Raw genomic sequence first — 24,242 nt, forward strand, 5'->3', positions numbered from 1 at the left:
GCTAAGCATACTGGAAGCGGTATATGGTGGTGGTAGATCTGTTGCAAACAGTCTTTGCTGTCGGAAAGCTCTTCAAAATTTTTAAATGGCTAACACATGCTATTCTCTAGACATATTGGCCAATAACATTTAAAAGGAGCGAGCCAGGACCATTGGAAATGATCTATCTTGCCAAAAGATGTGCCTTACTCATTTGTTGCCTATGTGAAAATATTGAACACCAAATTATGCAAGGTCTGCTAGACAGACTATAAATGATGAAGTTGTGTACAAATTGACACAAGTCTATACATGGTGAAGTTGTGTAAAAATGGACACAATTTTACATACTTAAGTAGGATTGCCCAGAGCACTTGGACCTTCTGAAAACACAACTGCTTCGTGCTATGCCTTATATCTATCTAATTTGCAAGAGCTTTCCAAAAAGAATTGTCTGTTTGTTAAATAATATAAGTGTTAGTGCTAGTGATTAGGTTTAGATGTGTTTTTCTCCGATGCTATCAAGTGTGCTTACTAGATCCTGGGTAATTGAAACCGGGCACCTTTATTGTCAATCTTACAGCGGGCAAATTTAGTTGCAAACATTTTTTTTTACCCCTTGGTGAAAAACATGTTATTTTTTTCATGTGCCATGCCTGTTTCAGTGAAAGTTAACATGTTGTGTTAGTCTTTCTGTAGTCTGTTCCTCTAATTTACACTGTGCTCTCTTGATGTCTTTCAGAGGGGCTTCTGAACAATGCCAGGGATACAAGTGTCATGGATACTCTACCACTGAATGGTAACCACGGCAACAGTTACAGCATTGCTGGAGGAGAATACTTGAGTGACTGCGTGCAGATCATTGACCGTGGGTACAACCACGCTGAGACCGCCCTAGAGAAAAAGATTCTGAAGGAGCTTACGTCCAACTACATCCCTTCCTACCTGAACAACCATGAGCGTTCCAGCGAGCAGAACAGGAACCTAATGAACAAACTGGTGAACAACATCGGCAGTGGGAGTGAGGATGATGCTATTGTTCTTGATGATGCCGCCTCCTTCAACCACGATGAAAGCCTGGGCCTGGAACTAATCCACGAGGAGTCTGATGCCCCGTTGCTGCCACCACGCGTCTACTCCAATGACAACCACCAACCTCACCACTACACCAGGAGGCGCATTGCACAGGAGAACAGCGAAAGTTTTTTCCCCTTGTTAACAAACGAGCACACTGAAGACCTTCAGTCACCAAACAGGGATTCTCTGTACACCAGCATGCCAACACTGGCTGGCATGCCTGGCGCGGAAAGCATTAACACCAGCACCCAAACAGAAGCCACTCCTGCCAAAAGTGGGGATGCTGCTGATGATGTCTACTACAAAAGTATGCCAAATCTGGGCACGAGGAACCACGTCCATCAGCTGCACACCTACTACCAACTAGGCCGAGGCAGTAGCGATGGCTTTATTGTGACACCAAATAAAGATGGAACTCCCCCAGACGAAAATTCCAAAGGACCCGCTCACTTGGTCACTAGCCTATAGAAGATTAGGCAAAAAAAAGAAGAAATAATAATTATACAAAAAGACGCTAACACCTGGTTTACTTTTCTGATTTAATATAAGCAGTGGTAATCTCGTGTATACTCATGCTGTGCTAAGAACTGACAGACTTTTTTTTATTGGGATTTTTAGGCCAGCCCAGTGGAGAAGATTACCTGTGAATTATCCCTGCGCTTTTATCCCCTCGTCCCTCAGAGAGACTTCATTATGTTAATGAAACGGATATGAAACGGCACTCTTCGTGGCCTTCTTTAATTATGCTGTGTTTGTCGAAACATCCTCAATGCTCTCTTACTGCGCCACAAGGACCTGATTTCGAGGCCGAGGCTGTTTAATAAAAAAAAAAGGCCTGGTACCGAGGACATGCAAGGAAGAAGGTGCCGCATGAGAGCAAAAAACTGTCTGGTGCATTGCGTCATGGCTTTTGGTCTACTCGCACCTTGAGCCACCACAGCATGGTGCGCTGTGGAAAACGAGGAAAGAGGAAAAAAGACAGTCAAACAGACCTAGTAAAAATGGAAGCCAATTCTAGAGTTACATGCTAAGTGCATATTTTATGTTTTACTGTATTAACGGATTATAAATCAGTCAAACACACTAATGGCAGAAACTGAACAATTTATATGTCATGTACAGATACTAGCATTGCACATATAGTATGCTTTCTGTTCCTCCAGAACTTGCGTCCCTGTTTATGTAGTGGAAAAAAATGAACTTTTTTTCTGTTGTGCTGGTCTTGCAAGTTTTGTCTACCAGTAGGAGCCAGTTTTTTCATAAGGCCTTCTTTCGCCATTTTTCCTTGAAGGTTCACTGGGCAAAAATATCACTTTATAATGAATCATTTTCTAAGTAACATGGACACAAGTTGTTTTGAAAAGAAACAAGAAAAAATTGAATTTGGGCTTCATCCCCCACATACTGCCCTACCAACTCTCCCCTCCCCCCAACAACCACGCTGTATAGCTTTCTCCCAGACGGCGTATTGCCAACAGCACTCTTGTAGAAGAGTGACGAAAAAAACTTTCTGTTTACGGTGCACAACTGATAAATTAAGAACTGTATTTGGCAGGCAATTCTCCCTCACCAGGCAGTAGGTTCGGTTATAGAAGCCAACAGGACTCGATAGAAACTAGCGGGGCTTCTGCATGAGACTGTAGAAGTAAAAGGTGTTCATGGCTGGTCAACGCACTAGGCACTTGTACTGCAGTGGTAACAAAATTTGACTTACATATAGCAAGAATTAAAACAAATATTTTGGAAGTGAAAACAAAAATCCTCTGTTCGTTATTTTCCTAACAGGAAACTCATTTATTTGGCAGATGTCTTTTTTTTTAGCGATGTTGACTTACCAGGAGGTAAACTTGCAGCACAGAAGATATTTTTTTTCATTTTCTTTAAATTAATTTATGATTCCTTTTTTTGTATGGTCTCAAAGTTGAATGACCTCATTACTAATATTTGTTGTATAAGTGAAACTTGTTTGCCAACCAATAAACAAATGAATACGACCTAGCACATATGTACTCTATGTATATATGTATGTTTTATTGTATGCCATGGTTGCTCACTCCATCTTTAACTTTCAATTGTGTTTGTCCTTGACCGAGTGTCTTGTCCAAGGTAAGGAATCTCGTTATGTTACAATCTGAATGGCTATTGTATCACACAGTACGGTAGCCAAAAATCTCGACTAGCAAGGAATTATGAGAAATATGTCCAAAAAGTAATAATGTTATTTTTGAGGGATTATAAATAATGTATGAAATTCACAGAAACCATGGATACCCACTTCTCGTTGTGAGTGTCTATCTGAAATGTCTGTATTTGGAGTGGTGGGTACCAAAAAAAGCCCCCTGGCTTCATTTATTTCACCTTCAACTAGTAGGGTGTCAGTTCTTTAAAACAGAAATCACTAACAAAGACCTGTTTGCAATAATTTCTCTTTTTTTCAGAGAAGAGATAGTTGTAGTAGATAAACTGGGCTGAGAGCAAGAGCCAGCGCGAGAGAACAAGAAAGAGAGAGGAAAAATTGGTGGCTTTAGGGACAGCGAGTTGTGGGCTACTACACTTTGGCAATGGAACGGTGGAAGTTCACAAGAGTACTGAAAATACAGGAGTGGCACAATGGTAAGCCCTCACGTGACACCTATGACCACCAACTAAACCTTCAAACCTACGCCACGTCTGATTTCTGACCTCACCTTCCCCAGCCTTGAGATATGCATTCTACTCATCACACACCAGACTTTCCTTAACAAGAAGCAAACTATCACTGACATACAGTGATGTTGCAGTCTTGAGCTCAAAAGTACCCACCTTGTGTAAGTTTAACAACAGTTTTCTCTGATCAAAGGGACAAAACACATATTTCGAAGCTTTACTTGCTTTTATCTTCCTTCTTGTGAACTACATATAGAAAGATAGTGGCAAATGTGTGCTAACCTTCTACTTCAAACTTGTGTTCGCTCTTGTTTTAATTGTAGTGTCATTTGTGGGGGTAGCACTAAAATAGGTTTAAACTCAATTTGCCCCACTTTTAGCACCATCCCGTATCATGAGTTAGGTATTGTGGGAATCTGGATTGTTAAACTATGGAGAAAAGTGGCATCAATCTTGCTATGATTGTAGCTGAGCTACCACAAAATCAAAACAATCTTATTACAATTGAGGAGACATGTTTCTGTGAGAAATCCCTAGTTTAACCTTGGTAGCTTTGAACAAGCAGCAGAACCATCCATAGACAAAATTGTGTGTGGTAGGTACATTAAAAGAAGTAGAAAACAGTGTTACAGTAAGTAAAATAAAGTAAACTAAAATTACCAAACCAAATTAGTTAATCTAAATATTCTGGACAAATTTACACCAAAATGAAGAACATCGAATACTGGGGTAAGTGGTTAGAGAAGTGTAAAACATCTGTCCAAAGATAACATAAGCATTTGAAATCCAGTGTGCTTACTCCTGTGTTTGAGCAGCCAAGTAACACCAGGTACTGCGTGGTGGTACCTGCTGTAAAAACCACAATGCTATCAGTAATATTATCTGTAAAATGGATGCTGTTACTCTTTGAATGATTTACTCCCCATTTGTAATTCAGAACTATAAATCGGGTGAAAAAAGAATGGAAGCACTCAGCACAAATATTATTTAATGCCCTATTTTACTAGTCAGGTTCAAGTGACTTTCTGGATGTTGTATGGAATTTGTGTCCCTCGATTTTGAGTTTCAAGCCTCCCTTCAAAAAAAAGATCATTTTGAAAATATGAGACATACAAAATCTTTTTGTCATGACTTTGCACTTTGATCATATTGGCCAGAACAATCAGAATAACCAAGGTCAAGTGTGCAGTGTAAGTTTTCATAGAAGACCCAGTTGTCTCAAATTTTGTTGCATCAAAAATGCCCCTCCTAACTAGCTACACAAAATATTAGTACCAAGTAACCGGTGCAAAAAATGACATTTTGCAGTTGTAGGTCAGTAGAATGTTGCTGTAAATTTGCAGCCATACAATTTAGGTATACCAGTTCCTTGGTTACCTTTAACAATCATAATTCTATTATACTAATTCATTTGAGCATAGATGAACCCCTAATGACGTCAAATATTTAGAGGTAATGTAGCAATAGCAAAAGCAAATCATGAAGTAATGGATCTAGGTAAATTTAGGTAGATACTCTCGGCACTCTTATCTCATATTATAGATGCATGAAGCTATCTGAAATATTTTTGTTTTATTTGCGGTAATTCATCATACTATTGAGTACAAAATTCACATACCTTGAAGTTATCTATATTATCAAGGTACTTATCTGTGAGGTTAATTTAACTGCACATATATGTACCTTGACTATATATACATATCATCATGGTAAAAAATGTATGCACTGTGACAATATACCTATCATCAATGTACATATATGTGAAGCTAACTTCACATATATGTACCTTAACAATATATATGTATTCAAGGTTTGTAGCTCTCAACCACTTGGCTTTGTCTTTCTCGGCCGCTTCCCACTGCGGTAGCACAGAGGCACTGTTCCCAGCCCTCCAGCAACTCAGCACCCTAGTTCGAGCCACAGTCCCCCCCTGATTTGACTACACCGCTCTGTACTTGTACTGCTTTTCCTGCACCGTGTGGGAGTGTTTAATACTGTTTATTCTATAATGGCCTTGTGAATTATAGCCTTTGTTTTTCTGTTGTTTTGCCTGTATTTTTCCAGCTTTTACCCTGTCAGTCCACTCCAGTTTTGCCAACTTTTTCCCATGCCCAAGCTGCCCGCCCTCCTGGACAGTCCTCCCACCTCCCAGGGCTATTTAAGGGAGGCTGCAGCGCGGCTCCAATGAGTAGTCCTTGACCACTTGGCTTGGTCTTGCTCGCCGCTCCCCACTGCAGCAGCACAGAGACACCATTCTCAGCCCTCCAGCCACTCGGCACCCCAGTTTGAGCCCCAGTCCCCCCCTGATTTGACTACGCAGCTCTATACTGTTCTTCCTTCACTGCGCAAAAGTGTTTAATAATGTTTATTACTGTTTATTCCATATTGTCTTTGTGAATTATAGACTTTGTTTTTCTGTTTTTTGCCTGCATTGTCTTGGCTTTTCCTCTTCAGTTTCGCCATCTTCTTCCCGCCGCCCAAGCCCTCAGCCCTCTTACCTCCTGGGCAGCCCTCCCACCTCCCAGGGCTACTTAATGGCGGCTGCAGGCAAGCCCGTCTGCACCCATCCATGCCTGGACTGTGTCCAGCAGCAGGAACTCTGGCCCACCACACTCCCACAATTACTCCGCCTCAGAGCTCCGTGCACATGACCACACACGCAACAACAATTGCTGCCTTGAATCACCACCCTCCTCAGCAGGACCTTTCACCTACATCCTCTGCCATTTCATTGCCACCCCGTTACTGCTCACCGCCTCATACAACAATGCCACTCCAGCCCCAGATGCCGACACCCCAGAAGAATAAATTAACTGCCACCTATCAACACCTGATCACTCTGCAAACGAGCAAAATCTGGGACATCACCACTGTTGCACCGACGTGACCTTCATCACAAAAACCTGGCTCACCCCCACATCTGCCCCAGACATGGCCACAGCAACCCCCAGCGGCTACAAGATGAAACACAGAGACCGCACCAACAGACATGGTGGAGGCATCGCCATCGTAAACAAGGAAGCAATCAACTGCACCATCACTAACGACGACAGCACCTGACCATGAAACACATTTATTTTCAGGTCCATGCAGACACCAAACCACCATCAAAGGCACTGTCACATACAGGCCGCCAGGATCACGAATAGGCATCAGCAATGCCATCGCTGAATTCATCACTCCGCTCTCTGTCGAATCCGAACACTGCTTCTTCCTCGGAGACCTCATCTTCCACCTGGACAACCCCACCGACATTAACACCACCTGCCTTCTGGAAAGACTAGACAACATCCAGCTCAAGCAGATTGTCACCGACCCTACACAGAGCAGGACACACGCTAGAACCCATCTTCACGTCCAGCAACAAAATCAGATATAGCCACACCTTGGAAGTCATCTTGACGGACCACTCCATCGTATATTTCACCCTCACAGGTCCGCTGTGTACCGCCCACAACAAACACAGTTCCCCCTACCACAGCTGGCACAATGTAACCCAGCAGCAATTGGCCGGTGCCCTCAGCACCACTCAGCCCAACATCACTACCAACCTGGACCAGACAGGAGAGAATTTTAAAGCCTGGATTACCAGCACTGCCAACCTAGTCTCCCCCAACAAACCGGCTAAAACACACAGACCCACCGAACGATCCCACTTGTACACGCCAGAACTCAGAAGATGGCGAACCAGCAAGAACCTCAACCACTGAGCCGCCTACAAATCAGCCCTCAGTTGACTACCACTGCCAGCTCAAAGCTGCAAAAAAGTAGGCCCTGACACTCCGGATTGAAACCAATGCCAACTAAACCAAGGAGCTCTTCACCATCGTCAGAGAATTTACCTGCCCTTTAGCCACTGAAAAGTCGATCCTTCCCTCATAACTCTGCAACTCCCTCGCAGACCACTTCCACAACAAGATAGCAACCATCTACAGAAGCTTCAATCCCCAACCCTGTGACCTCTCCTGCAATCCAACCTACCACCCGCTCACCATATCGGAACAACTTAGCAGACAGACAACTACCTGCCCTGATGTATTCCTTCCACTCAGGAGCACCCACAGACCCATGCACCCACCAACTCTTCAACCTCGGAAGCAACAAGATCAGCCACCAGCTCTCCACTATCCTCAATGCCTCCATATCGACAGCTACCTTTCCTGACGCATTGACACACGTGGAGGTGAGACCTCTCCTCAAGGCACCTTCGGCAGACCCCAGAGAGCTCCAGAACTAGAGTTCCATCTCCCTCCTCCTGTTCCCCGCCAAAGTCCAGGAGAAGGCCATCAACCTCCAACTCACAGATCATCTGGAAAGAGAGAAACTGCTGGACCCTTCCCAATCGGGCTGCAGAGCCAACCACAACACTGAGACAGTGCTGATCGCAGCAACAGATGACATCCAAACCCTAATTGACGGAGGAGAATGAGCTGCCCTCATCCTCCTTGATCTCTATGCAGCTTTCAACACCATTCCCACCACACACTCATTGATTGAACACACCAGACTAGAATCACAGACGATGCACTCAGATAGATGGCATCCTACCTCATGGGATGCACCTAGAGAGTCAGCCTCCCTCCCTGCACCTCGCAAACCAAGTACACCTTCTGCAGAATACCCCAAGACTCATCCCTCAGCCCTACCCTCTTCAACATCTACATGACACCACTCGCAGACATCGTCAGATCTTACAATATCAACATCATCACCTAAAAAGACGACATTCAGCTCATCCTCCCACTGTTAGCGAACCTGACAAAGACCAACTTCCACAACTGCATGAAGAACGTAGCGACATGGATGAAAGAAAACTGCCTCAAACTCAACACAGAAAAAACAGAAGTTCTGATCTTTGGCAGACACCCTGACCTTTGGAACAACTCTTGGTGGCCTGCGGAGCTTAGCATCATACTGGATAGCTAACTCTACATGAAATGTCATGTCAATGCAGTCGCCTCAGCGTGCTACCACAAGACCTGCAGACTCTTCAGATCGCTTCCCATCAGCATAAGGAAAACTGTGACGCAGACCCTCATCACCAACCGGCTCACCTACCGCAAAGCACTCTATGCTGGCAACCCCTCCAAACTCATGCAGAGACTCCAGACAATCCAGAACACAGCAGCCAGACTGATCCTCAACCACTCCGAGAGGGCACACATCACCCTGAACCTCAAAGACCTCCACTGGCTGCCCGTCCAGAAGAGATGCCAATTCATGCTCCTTACCCACACCTACAAACCCTTCATAACCAAGGACCGGGCTACATGAACCACCACCTGATCCAAAACCTCCGGTCCACACACCTTGCCCTCACTCCAACACCACGTATCCACTGGAGCTGTTCTGGTAGACGCTCCTTCTGCCACCTCGCCGGCAAAGCCTGGAACACTCCCCACCTCTGCATTTCACCATCGTGAACCATTTCAGGAAGGGACTCTAGACCTGGTTCTTCAAATGATACCTGTAGCACAGCACCTGGATACTTCCTGGGGTGATTAGCCACGATATACAAATACCCCTTGATTGATTGATTGACAGATTGATGGGTATTTGACAATAGTAATTCTACACTTACCTATATGAACTTACTTCACAATTTCTTGGTTCTTAATATTTAGTAGATGATTTTTTGGCCCCATAATATTTTGAAGCCTATATTGAAGCTATTTAAATAAATTATAACGCTTAGTGCAAGAAATATCAAACCAAGTAATTGTGACTGTTTTCAGATGAAAGTTAGACCCAGAGGACAACTTCCTGTTTGCCAATCGGGATACGATATGACTAATACGAATGTTTATAGTTTACACATAAGGCAATAACTCGTGATATACAATTGAAATATATATTTGTATTTATATTTATTTAGCGCAAACTATCACCAACAATGGGTTTCTAGGCTGTAGCTTATAAATACGAATTTAAAACCGCCAATACTAACAGTTTTCCATAAGTAGCTCAAAACATGCTACGTGAGGGGATATAGGGGCATATGTACAAGCCCCTATTGCCACGGGAACGTCACTTTTTGTGACGTTCCTGTGGCGATAGGGGCCTTGCCTTATGTACAAGGCAGCGTTAAGCCACTTAACGTGGCTTAATGCTGCCTTGTACATAAGGCACTCTTTCACGCTATGTTTAGCGTGAAAGGGGCGTGCAGTGGGTGTTGCGGTGGGCGTTCCACCGCAACACTCATTGTATTTGACGCTGCCCCCTATGTACAAGGGTGGTGTACATAGGAGGCAGCACCAACTTAAGACCAGGAAAATCCTGGTCTTAAGTTGGCGAAACGAGGAGAAATGCATTATTTCTCCTCGTTTTTGCTATTTCCATGTGTGCTGCCTTGTGCAGCACACATGGAAAAAGCAAAATGCCATGGTTTGTTTATGTACAGGATGGTGTCCCTTCCTGCACATAATCAATCCTAAAATGCCATTTTGTAACTCTCATGTGCGCTGCATGAAGCAGCACACATGAAAGTTACAAAATAGCATTTTAGGACTGTTTTTGTGCAGGAAGGGACACCTTCCTACACATAACCAATCCAGCCCTGCACGCAGACACCTTTGCACTCTGGTGCAAGGGTGACTGCGTTGGCACTAAGTTGTTAAACATAGCACCATCGCAGGAGGAAACGCAAGGCTGCACCACATTCTTGTAAATATGGTGCAGCCTTGCGTTTCCGAAGTGGCGGAGCATGCCGTTAAGCCCAGTAGGCTAAGGACACGCTCCGCCACTTCATTGTACATACCCCCCCCATAGTCTTTAACAGCTTTCTAAAAGCCAATAATGATGATGCTTTTCTTACATGTATTGGCATGCTGTTCCATAGTCTAGCCCCTGCAATAGAAAAAAGCACTTCCACCCAGAGTTGTACATTTCCATCTGCAGCAGGCGTCAACTGTACAACATGCAGTCGCCAGTACAACTTTAATTTGCTTTTGCAATACATGGAATTTGAAAAATTAATGTCCTCTTTATGAGGGTGATTTGATTAGCATTTTGTTTGACTATGCCTTATTAACAGATAAAATAGCTTAATTTACTCTGAATATATTGCTGCATGCTTATGTCCATGAAGGGAAACTTCTGCTCCTGTTATTTTCTCACAAGTTAATATAGTGGTGTCATCGATATAACAAAGTGTCAGTATATACATATGTATATCCCATTCAAAAACGTATAATCAGGTACATAGTGAGTCACTACCTGGCATGTCCATTAAAAAAAAAAATCAGATCGAGTAATATTTGCCAAAACCTTAATGATTGTCTAGGGGGTTAAGGGATAACCAGACAAACCTTGTACTACTCGTGCCTTTGCTGCTTCGGCATTCAGAGCTGTTCCACTTTCATAAACTATATGTGGCTTCCCTCTGTTTAATATTTTTTCTACTGTTCTGGGGTAGAAATCATTGCTCAACCCTTAACATTGACGTGAAAGAAGTATGAGGTTTGACACTAGTCAATGAAGTGAACACAAAGCTCGATAGTAGATGTAAGCAGATGACGATTTTGTAGAATCGTGCAAAAAAGGAAAATATACATTATGATAATAAAGATGACATACATAATTCTTAAGGTGACGTTGTATACAAATTTAAATATTAAAAGGCTTCCTGAAAGAAACACAAGAAACCAAAAAGTCGTGGGAAATTATTTTTGATTTCATAAGTTAATCAATGAGGATTATTACTTAGAACATGCTGTTCAGTACCCCAGAATTGGATAGCTATCTAGAAAACCTTTCTCGGACTTAGCAGATGAATGGAATGATTCATGCTTCGTCAGTAAACACTGGGCAGAGGATGGGACATGGGAAACTCTGGCCAGAGCATAGGCATAGTAGGACAAAAGGCACTGAATAAAGTAACCTGTGGCAATAGGCAGTGCTTGAGCACCAATGGGCTTTGGACGTTCTTTTAGGGTACATCAGTGTACAGTGGTATGTCAGAATATCATTTCCAGAAATGTTGTGTCATAAATATTGTGCCCTAACTATTGTTAGCAAAAATATCCCTCTGGGTGTAGATTTTCAATTAGTAACTTGCAAAGGACGATATTTTTGTGAACTATTTAGGCACCGATTTTTATGTCAGATGAATTTCTGGTAACATATATGGGTAGACTAGACAAAACATTAAATCAGACTACACTGGACAACCCATGTTGTACAGAGGGATGCTGAACACATTATGTCAGCACATGGAACAACGTGCAGAGTGTGAGACACAGGTGGGCGCTGGCCAAATCATAAAACATGGAGAGTTACAGGTTAGACCGTAGCACAGGGAAACCAGAAAACATGCTGGTGCCAGAAGAGCCCAGGTAAATCATTAGTGCCCAATGAGTCACTGTTCAGATATTGGAAAGCAAGGATATTGCATACATTGGACAGCTGGGGTATGACACGAGAAACTGAGAAGAGCTTGGGTGTCAGAAACAAACTAGCCAGCCCATGGAGGTTGGGCAAAAAGAGAGTTTTGTGTCATGGATAGAATGTGATGATGAGGCCACCCTGGCACTGGTCCTCCTGGACTTGCCCGTGGCCTTAAACACGGAGGTTCAGAACCTTTTAGTGGACAGTTTTGAGGCCGCAGGACTTCAGGGCACAGCATTGGATTGGATCATCTCCTTTCTAAATAACTGCATTCAGTCGATCCGCCAAAGCCCTTATAACTCGCCTGGGGTTCAACTGGACTGTGGAGTCCCTCAGGGCTCATTCTTTTTTCCTCACCACTTCAACCTTTAAATCCACCCACTAATCTGCTCTCAAAGAGAGTAAGTGCATGATCTACAACTATGTGGATGTCATGCAGTTATTGTTCAGAATTGATAACTCGATAATCTAAGGAATTTTTTCAAACCACGATGCTGTTAAGATGCAAATAGATGAACAGCAATCACCTCGAAATGAATTTGGGTAAAACCGAAATAGTCATTACTAAAAGTAAGGTTGATTACTGAACAGCATAATTTTGACCCTCCGAGATGGGGATTCCCCTAATCCCACAGAAATCAGTAAAGAGCCTCGGACTGATTATTGATGATGACCTATCTATTGAGCTACAAATTGGAGCAGTAATCTCTGCATCCTTCTTTATGATCCGGCAAATCAGGAAAATGGTCAAATTCCTAACCCCGGAGGCCCTCATTCAAGCTGTTATCACACTTGTCATCTCAAGTATAGATTACACCAATACTTTATACTATGGCCTCCCTAAATAACTTATTTATAGGCTACAAATGGTCCAGAATCAAGCAGCCTGATATATATAAACAACTAAATTGGTGCCACACTACTCCCCTGATGGAAAAACTTCACTGGATACTGGTCGTACAACGAACAATATTCAAAACAGGCTGCATCATCTTTAAAACACTCAACAATAAAAGTCCAGTTTTCATCACCTCTCGTATTCAGAAGTACACCCCCAGCCGCATTATGCACACCACATACCTGAACTACCTGTGGGTACAGATATTTAAAAAGAAGATGACTGGTGGAGCCAGATTTTCAGTCATCACACCTAATATCTGGAGTTCTTTCCCCCAGAAATCAGATCTGTTAATTGCTGTCAAAAATGTAGGAAGCCGTAAAAAACCTAATTATTCATCCAAGCATATAAGTTATTCCTTGATTACAGCACTCTTACCGTACTGGCCTCAGCCCAGCGCCATTAAACCTGCTGGTGTACGTGCGCTCTACAAATAACACTAACATAACACAGGGCAAGAAAAGGTTGCACAGGAGAAATAAAATGGCATGGAGACAATGTGGAATATCAGGAAACATATGATGGGACAGAGAGCCACTTAAATTAGACGACGAGGGCACATGGCCGCACTAGATAATAAATTAAGCTTCAAGAAAACAGCAGTCAGAATTTATGACAAGGAACACAAGGCAGTGTTTGAGACACAATAGGGCATATTTAGGAGAGGAGTTGCATCGCTCTTGTATCATTCAATATGTTCCAAGTATGATTGAAGTCCAATATGTGATTTATGAAGCCACGAAAGGCCACCTTACGTGGCCTTGAGTGGTGTCATAAATCTGGAATAATGCAACGCAGTGAAAATCACTATGTTGTGTTACTCTGCTCTGGGAAGGCATTCTATGGGTGTTCCCATGCAACTCCCATGGTTTTTGATGCATTCCCAGATTTACTGAAAGTTGTTGACCTGGGAATGTGCCAAAGCAAATGCGCCTTCTCAGCGGAGGCGTAACAAGGAGAAATATCTTTATTTCTCCTTGATACTTCCTCTTTCTATGTGTGCTGCTTTTTGCAGCACACATAGAAAGAGGAAAATGCCTTTCAGGATGCAACCATTGCATCCTTGCACCATGGTCCAAAGGTGCCTGAATTGACGCTAGGCAGTCAAAACGGCATCAGTGCAGGGACAAAGTTACAAATGCACTGTATTCCTTTAAATATGGTGCATTCCTGCCCTTTCCCTGTCACAGTGATTCAAGGTTGATCCACTGGGTACCCTTTCAGCACCACATTTCCCCTCACTTGTGACAGTTACACTGGCTCCCGGTGGCTTGGAGGAAGAGTTCAAGGCTCTGACTTTGGCCTTTAGTGCCACAAGAGGCCTTGGCCCATGTTACCATAAGCAGAGTCTTAGCCTTTATCATCAGGATCATACCCTGAGATCCAATCTCTTGTGATGTCTTCATGTCCAGCGAAATTACAAAGCGTGACATGGAGGAAGGTCCTTTTTGGGAAGGACAGCTAAACTCTGGAACGCTCTGCCTGTCCACCTGCGCCTGATCAAGTCAGAATAAGAGTTTAGTAAGGCCTTAAAAACATGGTTCTTTTCTCAGGTGTAGTATCCAGGCACTGATCTTTTTGTTTGTCAGTCCATATTAACGCCGGGGCACCTTCGTTGAAGTAGCTGTGTGCTCTATAAATGCACATTCATTGATTCATTGACGGACAGTGAAAAGGCTGCAAAGTCATTTTTCTCCCATAGAAAAACAGTATTACACAAAACAATGTATATTGCTTGATTTCAGTTTGGAAACTGCTAGAAAAATGGTTCACTGACTCTTTGTTTAGTAATTTAATATTCAACGTAATGGTCGATTCGGATTTTATATTACAATTGTGAACATGACACTTTTAGAAAGTTGTCATTTTCTTGCCTAAGCCAAAAGAGGCCTTTCTGCCAGTGTTGTCTGACTGCTGATGGCTCCCTGTAAAGGGGATGAGAATTGCTCCCAGGAGGTGAATAAAGGGCTTGGCAGTGGAGAAGTGCTTTTCTTCATTCGATAGGATGAAGAGGGGGCTGTACCCATCCCTTTCCAGGGCTTCATAGGATGCCTGCACTGTATTTGGCAGATGTAGCTCATGCAGGGTCCTGCCTCCCTGTTGTCTCGCTAGTCAGCTTGGCTCCAAACCCAGTAGGATGGGCAGCTGCCCTCTTTTTGCATGGTTGACCCTACTTTTTGCTGAACTGCTGATATACTTTGACTGAGTGTGGCCTGGGCTCCTGCCAAACAGGTACCCAGGGCCAATGTTCTTTCCCTAACACTGCTTTGAAAATAAAACCCATTTGGCACTCTCTGGCCACAGGTCAGCCCCTGGTAAATGGTACCACAGGTACCCAGTTCACTGTGACCAAAGAAGACCCCTAAGGGCTGCAGCACTTATTGTGCCACCCTGAGAGGCCTGTACCTATACACACACACACACTGCCTTTGCAGGCTGCGTGTTTTGGTGCAGAACAGAGTGAAGAGTCGATATGGCACTCATCCCTGTGTGCCATGCCTACAACCCACTGCCCTGGCACAGGTCAGCCACCCCTCTAGCTGGGTGCACTATACCAGTGGTGAGGGTACAGCTGCATGAGCCCTCTACCCCTACAGTGTCTAAGCCAATTCTTAGACATTGTAAGTGCAGATATGCCATTAAGTGTATATGGTGCTGAGAGTTTGTCATTACGAACTCCACAGTACCATAATGGCTTTACTGAAAACTGGGAAGTTTGGTATCAAACATCTCACATTAAACCCACACTGATGCCAGTGTGGGATTTTATGAAAATTGCATACTAACACTAGTGTCCAGGCTGAGTGGTTGCTCACCAGCTGCCATCACCAGACATGTTTCTGGACCCCTGGGTCGAGAACCTGCTGCTCTCGGGGGTCTGAGACAATGCACATCCTGGCACAAGGTGCCAAGCCTCCTCCCTCAGGATGAGGAGGGTCCATGAAGGGGAAGCTTCAAAGGATTGCCGCCTTTGTGAACTTCCCCAGGCCTTTTGCTGCTTCAAGCAAGTGGTGCCCACCGGTTCTGACACCCACATTGGGCGGGAGAACCGGCAGGAAAACCAAGTGAGGAGGGTTGGTGTGACCACCTTTACCAACCCCACCGCTCAGGTGGGGGAGGCGAGGTGAAGCACAACTCTCAGTCCCCGCCATCTTGCAGATGGGGGGACCCAGCCAACCAGAGCGAGGCATATGCACCCTCACACAGGAGGGTGGCATAACAGGGGGTATACCCACCCCAAGGAAGGGACCAATTGGTCCTAACCTTTACTTACCTGTAATGCCCCTAAACCTAGTATTTAGGGGCACCCCAAACCTTGCCTCCTCAGATAAAAAAAACGGCCAAGAAGAAAAGAAGAAGGACCAAACAGCTGTGCTGAAGCTAAGAAGAGGAGGACGCTCACTGACTTTGCCACAGCCCTACCGGCCGGTCCATACCTCAAACCTGCAGAAGCGAAACTCCCGTGTGTCCTGCAGCCAGAAACCTCAAGAACCCCTAGGTCCTGCCCTGCCTTCCAAAGGAAAGACTTTGTCTCCCGTAAACACTGGATTTGTTCATCCACCGACTCTGGCTCTGGCCAAAGCCGTGAGTCTGCACCACTCTGCACCTGTTGCCCACTGCCTGAGTTCGAGTGGCCCAAAACCACGAGGAGGTCTCCCCGGCAATTCTGTCATGAGATCTGGTGATCTCTGACCTGCCTCGTATCCCCCAGCGAAGCCTGCAGCCTCTTTCTGGAGGATCCCCCCGACCATGACCGACGCTGGTAAGAGAAACCCGAAGCCTAAAAACACCCCTGCACCCAAAGCCCCACAGCCTTGGGTGGCACACCCGACGGTGTCCCAGCATCCCCAGGCATCCCAACTTACCTCTCCAACCTGTGGTCACCTCCAGAAGATCTTTGTCTCCAAGCCTGCAGTCTTTGTTGAAACCAGAGAAACCCCATTGAAACCAACAGTGCCCCTGACACCAACACAGCACCCTGCACCCAGCCGCCCCTACGCCGCTGTGGGCGCACTTGGTGTGCTAAACAGGATCCCCCTTTGCCCTGAGCCTAACACCAGGAGCTATGCTCCCACAACCCTGTGACCTGCTCGTAAGCAGCCACCAACCGGAGGCCTACTATCCCCTATTGGATAACATTTGGCAGCACTCTGCACCTGGCCGCCATAGTGCTGCTGAGGGTGTTTTGAGAGTGCATGCTAGACTCTGGGGGAGCCCTTGTTCTACCCCCAGAAACTCAACCCCAAAGAACGAGTACTTACCCGGTAACCGATCACTTCATTTCTCTCCGTAGGAAACCATTGACTATTTTTCTCTCAAAAAATGTTCTAAGTGTGGAGTTGATTTGTATAGAAACCTGAAAAATGACAACGGTGCAAAATTGATTTTGCTTCCCTTTTCTCTAGAAAATGTCCCAGTGTGATATCTAGGTATATCACACTGAGTAGAAAAAGTAACTTAAAAATTAATCTAAAAAGTGATCTGTACAGTAATTTCAATACCTTGACGTACGTTTATTTCAAACAACTGCATTTGAACTTGCATTCACTTGTAAACATTGCATAATATTTTGCAAAACATTTATTTTACTTACCTTTCTCAGACTTTGCTTGATTCTAGAAATAAAATAACAACAATATTTTTATTCAAACAAAATTGGTCTGAGTTAAGTCTTTGAGTGTGTGACATCATTTGCTGATTGAGTGTGTACAACAAATGCTTAACACTAACCTCTGATAAAGTCTTACTGCTCTCCCACACTGCCACAAATAGAGAGTAAGGTGCTATCTACTTTTACCTCTGCCTACCTTTGGGGATCCACTGGACTCTGTGCACACAATACCTCATTTTGGTACAGTATATACAGAGCTATCTTCCTACATTGGTGGATCAGCTGTGGAATATACAACTTTGCATTTGTTGAACTAACTTGGTTACCACCTGATCACATGACAGAACTATTAAATTGTCTTTAGAATTCAGATTTTTTTAAATTGACCACAGTTTTCCAAATTACTAAAAGTTTTGTTAGGGCCTTGGTTAAGTCCTTCTTGAATTTTAGAAAAATTTAAGTTCACTATAGTTAGGGATAAGAGGGGTTAACAGTTTTTTTAACAATGTCTCTTAACAAGAACCCAGCTGTTAGTGAAGATAACCACAATGGCATAGAGAACCAGGTGGAGGAGCTCGCCCTCACCCCTTATCCCCACTTAAAATTTAGTGAGTTGAGGTCACTATGCAAACTTAAAAATATAATCATGGGGTCGAATCCCTCCAAACAAAAGCTCCAGGAGCTGTTGGCAGGGTATGCTAAGGATCATCCTTCTGAGAATGGTGAAGACCTCTCAGATGAAGAAGTAGAGGGAGGGGATGAGGATAACTACCAACCCCCCTCTCCCACACACTTCATAGGGAGAGAAGGGCCCTTGACTCCAAGAGTAAACCTCTCAGTACCTAGCGCCCACACAGGTGGGTCAGGTGCTACTGAGGACATTGAGGACAGCCTCAATGAGGAGGACAACCTTTTATCAAGGTTGACCAAAAGATTGGATCTAGAGCCCGGATTCCTGGCTCTAGAAAAAGAGAGAGCAGAGATGGTCTTAGCTCCCATCAATGGTGGCAGCAATTTACTAAATAAGGATAAAGAGCAATCTTAAGATCCTAAAATCCGCAAAGGGTTTGTGCCTAAATATGAATAGGGTGATGATATCACAAAATGGTGCACAGCCTTTGAGAGGGCTTGTGAAACTGGAAAAGTGAAGAAGTCACACTGGGGGGCATTCCTTTGGGAACTGTTCACTGGTAACTGCAGGGACAGACTCCTGACCCTCACTGGGGCAGATATTGGGTCGTATGACCTCATGAAGAGTACTCTGATTGTGTGCTTTGGACTTACAACTGAGGAATATAGAATTAGGGGGCTCACAAAACCCAAAACCAATCCTGGATTGACTTCTTTGACTACTCATTTGAAACACTAGATTGTGGTTAACTCGATATAATGTGCATGATTTCAATGGACTTTACAATTTGTTTATGAAAGAACAAATTTTAAGTAATTGCACTCATGAAAAGTTACATCAGCATTTGGTAGACCTAGGTCTAGTTTCTCCTCAAGAATTGGGAAAGACGGCAGACCACTAGGTCAAGACAAGGGTGACAAAAACAGCCACTTGGGGTGACCCAAAAAATTGTTTACAAAACCTCCCCAGGGGAATGGTGGCGAGAATCCCCAAGATAAAAAGCCTGAGTCTTCAAAAGGGCCCCTAAAACCTGCACATGGGGCCGGTCCCAAAACTCTTCCCAGTCCAATAATAGGTACAGGGGAAAGAACTTTGGGGCATATCAGCAAGCAGGCGATAAAAATTTATCGCTACTTCTGCGTCCGTTTACGGACTAAAAGCTGCGATAATTTTATCGCCTTATCAGCAAGGTCACGCTAGCGCGTGAAGCCTTTCCTTATCGCCATTTCCCTTAACGCCCATCTTTGCATCTCTAATGAGATGCAAAGTGGGCGTTCCTCCCCAGGATAACAGGAGAAATGTCGCTAAGCGACATTTCTCCTATTATCAAGCCTCACGCAAAGCAGCCTAGCGACAGGACAAGTAGCGATAACCTCTGTTATCACTACTTTCCTTAGGCCTGCTTTGAAACTGACTTAGCCATGATATCCTATGGAAGGTGGATATCATGGCTAAGTATGTGAGGCCCTATCAGCAAGCTATCGCCAAACTTCATGGGATTATCGCTGGGTTTCCAGTGATAATCTCACGTTTAGCAGTTAGCGTTAGGATTTTTATCGCTTTTGAGATAAGCGTTGCTAATAGCACGCTATCTCAGCGATAAAAATCCACGCTAGCCGGCGATAATTATCCTAGCGCTAAGTGCGCTTAGCGATAATTATCGCCGGTTGTTGCTGATATGCCCCTTTGATCCTTTAAAGGCCTTGTGTAACAACTGTAAGAAGTTGGGACACTTAACTGGAGATGCTACTTGTCCTAACTAACAAGAAGCCCCCTACACCTCCTACAGCTACTCCTGGTGTAGTCAGTCTCCAGATGGGATCAACAGTGTGCCTAGAGAAAATCAGGGTTCACACTGAAGCAGTTCTAGTCACAGAGGGTGAAGTTGAGTTTGCCACTTTAGCTGTGTGTCCACCCAGAAGTATTTGCAATATCCCTAGATCAATGGGACTAGAATAGAAGCCCTGAGGAATACAGGTGCCAGTGTCACTATGGCGAGAGATACACAGGTTTCCCCAGAGCAATACCTGATTGGGAAAACTTACCCTGTCACTAATGCTGACAGTGTTACTACTAACCATGCTATGGCTATGGTGACATTAGACTGGAGGGGGGTGGGGTTACTGGCCTTAAACAGGTAGTGGTCTCTCCAAAGCTTTCAGATGCATGTCTGCTTGGTAATGACCTGGAAACCTCAGCATGGGCCGAGGTAGAACTAAAAACCCATGCAGCAATGCTGGACATCCCTGAGATTGTGTGTGTCAAGACAGAGCTGAAAGCAGGGTGAAATAGATGTGTTGGAGCCTGAAAGTATGGCCCAACCTTCCAAGAGGAAATGTAAGAAGAATGGGAAACCTGCTTATGTACAGCAAAAGGATCAGGGCCCCTCTCCTCAGTGAGAGGACTTGGACACCCCAGAGAGAACTGAGCCCATGGAACTTGACCCTTACAAGGTTGAGCTCTTAGGCCCAAGGGGACCCTATAGGGAAGAGCTGAGCCTTGGACAACAGGGCTGTCCAACTCTTGAAAGCCTGAGGCAGCAAGCTGCCAACCAGGAAAAGTGAGATGTCAGTGGTACCCACAGAGTCTATTGGGAGGAAGGGCTACTGTACATTGAGGCCAGAGACTTCAACCCTGGAGCCACTAGGAGAGTGATAGTGCCTCAGAAGTTAAGGGAGTTCCTACTAACTTTAGCTCATGACGTCCCCCTAGCTGCACATCTGGGCCAAACCAAAACCTGGGAAAGGCTAGTTAGCCACTTTTACCTGTCCCAGATGTCTCAGAAAGTAAAGGAGTTTGTCAGCTCCTGTGTCACCTGTCATGCCAGAGGCAAAACAGGTGGACACCCAAAGGCCCCCTTGATTTCACTACCAGTGGTTGGGGTTCCCTTTGAAAGAGTAGGTGTGGACATAGTGGATCCACTTGAACCTCCCACAGCATCAGGACACAAATTTATACTAGTGGTATTGGATCATGCCACTTGGTATTCTGAGGCGATTCCCCTTAGGACTACTACAGCTCCTGCAGTAGCCAAGGCCCTCATGGTGTCTTCCCCAGGGTAGGTTTTCCTAAGGAGCTAGTTTAAGACAGAGGGTCAAACCTCATGTCTGCTTACCTAAAACACATGTGGAAAGAGTATGGCGCGCAGTACAGGTTTACTACACCCTACCACCCACAAACCAGTGGTCTTGTTGAGAGTTGTAACAAGACATTGAAAGGCATGATTATGGGGCTCCCGGAAAAACCCAAAAGGAGATGGGATGTCCTCTTACCATGCTTGCTTTTCACCTACAGAGAGGTGCCTCAGAAGCGAGTAGGGTTTTCCCCCTTTGAACGTCTGTTTGGCCATCCTGTTAGGGGATCACTCTGTCTTGTAAAAGAGGGTTGGGAGAAGCCTCTCCAAGAATCCAAACAAGACATTGTGGACTATGTACTAGGCCTAAGGGCCAGAATGGCAGAGTACATGGAAAAAGCTTCAAAAAATCTTGAGGATAGCCAGGAGCTTCAGAAGCACTGGTATGACCAAAAAGCTGCACTGGTAGGATTTCAACCAGTGCAAAAGATGTGGGTTTTGGAGTGAGTGGCACCAAGGTCTCTCCAGGACAAATGGATTGGCCCTTACCCCATCTTAGAAAAAAAGCGAGGTCACCTTCTTGGTTGACCTGGGAACAAGCAGGACACCCAAAAGGGTGAACCATGTGAACTGCCTTAAGCTTTTCCATTACAGCGCTGACATCACTATGCTGATGGTGACTGATGAGGATCAGGAGACAAAGAGTGAACCTCTCCCTGACTTCCTCTCATACAGCCCCAAAGATGGGTCAGTGTATGGAGTTGTCTTTTCAGACACCCTCACTGCCCAGCAGCAGACTGACTGCAAGCAAGTCTTGCATCAGTATACTAAGCTCCTTTTCTTGACCATTGGGCAAGCAAACTGGTGTACCCATGATGTGGACACTGGTGACAATGCACCTGTCATGAAGAGAATCTATTGACAGTCTGATCAAGTCAAGAACAGCATCAGAGCTGAAGTCAGCAAAATGCTGGAGCTAGGGGTTATTGAAACCTCTGAGAGCCCCTGGGCCAACCCAGTGGTTCTAGTCCCCAAATCGCATCCCCAGGGTGGAAAGAGAGAAATTAGGTTCTGTGTGTACTATAGAGGGCTCAACTCAGTCACCAAGACAGGCTCACCCTATCCCAGGAGCAGATGAGTTGATAGATAAATTGGGTGCAGCCAAATTTCTAAGTACCTTTGACTTAACTGCAGGGTACTGGCAGATTGGCATGGCATCAGGAGCAATAGAAAAGACAGCATTCTCCACACCTGATGGGCATTATCAGTTCACTGTTATGCCTTTTGGTTTAAAGAATGCCCCTGCCACCTTCCAAAGGTTGGTGAATCAAGTCCTTGCCGGATTGGAGTCCTTTAGTGCAACCTACCTAGATGATATTGCTGTCTTTAGCTTCACCTGGCAGTATCACCTCATCCACCTGGGGAAGGTTTTAAAAGCACTGCAAACAACTGCAGGCTTAACTATCAAGGCATCCAAATGCCAGATAGGGCAGGGAACAGTGGTATACTTGGGCCACCTTGTTGGTGGAGGCCAAGTGCAACCATTACAGCCCAAGATCCAGGCCATCCTGGACTGGGCAGCTCCAACAACCCAGACCCAAGTCACAACATTCCTTGGCTTGACTGGGTACCACAGGAGGTTTGTGAAGGGATATGGGTCCATTGTGACTTCCCTTACAGAACCTACCTCCAAGAAGATGCCCAAAAAGGTAAACTGAACAGTTAGCTGTCAAAAGGCTTTTGACACCCTGAAAGAGGCAATGTGCTCAGCACCAATTCTCAAAACTCCAGAGTATGCCAAACAGTTCATAGTGCAGACTGATGCCTCTGAGCTAGGGATAGGAGCTGTCCTATCCCAGACCAATGATGAAGGCCAAGACCAACCTGTTGCTTCTATAAGCAGAAGGCTTTTCCCCAGGGAGCAGCGTTAGAGTGCCATTGAGAGGGAGTCCTTTACTGTGGTTTGGTCCCTGAAGAAGCTAAGACCATACATGTTTGGTACTCACTTCCTAGTTAAAAATGACCACAGACCTCTCAAATGGCTAATGCAGATGAAAGGTGAAAATCCTAAACTGTTGAGATGGTCCATCTCCATACAGGGAATGGACTTTATAGTGGAACATAGACCTGGGACTGCCCATGCCAATGCAGATGGACTTTCCAGGTTCTTCCTCTTATAAACTGAAGACACTCCAGGGAAAGGTTAGTCTCATCCTCTTTCGTTTGGGGGGGGGGGGGTGTAAGAAAGTGCCCTCTTTTTGTATGGTTGCCCCCACTTTTTGCTGAACTGCTGATGTACTTTGACTGAGTGTGCCCTGGGCTCCTGCCAAACAGGTATCCAGGGACTATGTACTTTCACTAAAACTGCTTTGAAAACAAAACACAATTGGCACTCTGTGGCCACAGGTCAGCCCCTGGTAAATGGTACCACAGATACCTAGGGCGCTGTGACCAGAGAAGGCTCCTAAGGGCTGCAGCATGTATTGTGCCACCCTCAGAGGCCCTGTACCTTTACACACACACACTGCCTTTGCAGGCTGCGTGTTCTGGTGCAGAACAAAGTGAAGAGTCGACATGGCATACATCCCTGTGTGCCATGACTACAACACACTGCCCTGACATAGGTCAGCCACCCTTCTAGCTGGATGCACTATACCAGTGGTGAGGGTACAGGTGCATGAGCCCTGTACCCCTACAGTGTTTAAGCCAACTCTTAGACATTGTAAGTGCAGTAATGCAATTAGGAGTATATGGTGCTGGAAGTTTGTAATTACTAACTTCACAGTACCATAATGACTTTACTGAAAACTGGGAAGTTTGGTATCAAACTCTTCAGCATATTAAACCCAAACTGATGCCAGTGTGGGATTTAATGAAAAACACACACAGAGGACATCTTAGAGAAGCCCCCTGGAAAATGACCTAACACTAGTGTCCAGGC

The 24,242-nt window shown here is 44.9% G+C and overlaps 1 protein-coding gene across 8 annotated transcripts in view; it reads left to right on the plus strand.

Annotated features, from left to right (window-relative positions):
- Positions 1–3,057, plus strand: part of ADGRL3 (adhesion G protein-coupled receptor L3) — a 1,231,414-nt gene extending 1,228,357 nt beyond the window's left edge. For 6 of the 8 annotated variants that reach the window (XM_085641126.1, XM_085641127.1, XM_085641128.1 and 3 more), the window contains one exon: positions 722–3,057. In XM_085641126.1, coding sequence (XP_085497252.1) covers positions 722–1,524 — 803 coding nt within the window. In that variant the 3' untranslated portion in view covers positions 1,525–3,057. The remainder of the gene's footprint in view (positions 1–721) is intronic. The other 2 variants (XM_085641132.1, XM_085641133.1) reach the window with 1 other exon arrangement.
- Positions 3,058–24,242: the final 21,185 nt, after the last annotated feature.

The sequence above is a fragment of the Triturus cristatus genome, chromosome 2_2 (genome assembly GCF_964204655.1).
Source record: "Triturus cristatus chromosome 2_2, aTriCri1.1, whole genome shotgun sequence".
NCBI lineage: Eukaryota > Metazoa > Chordata > Amphibia > Caudata > Salamandridae > Triturus > Triturus cristatus.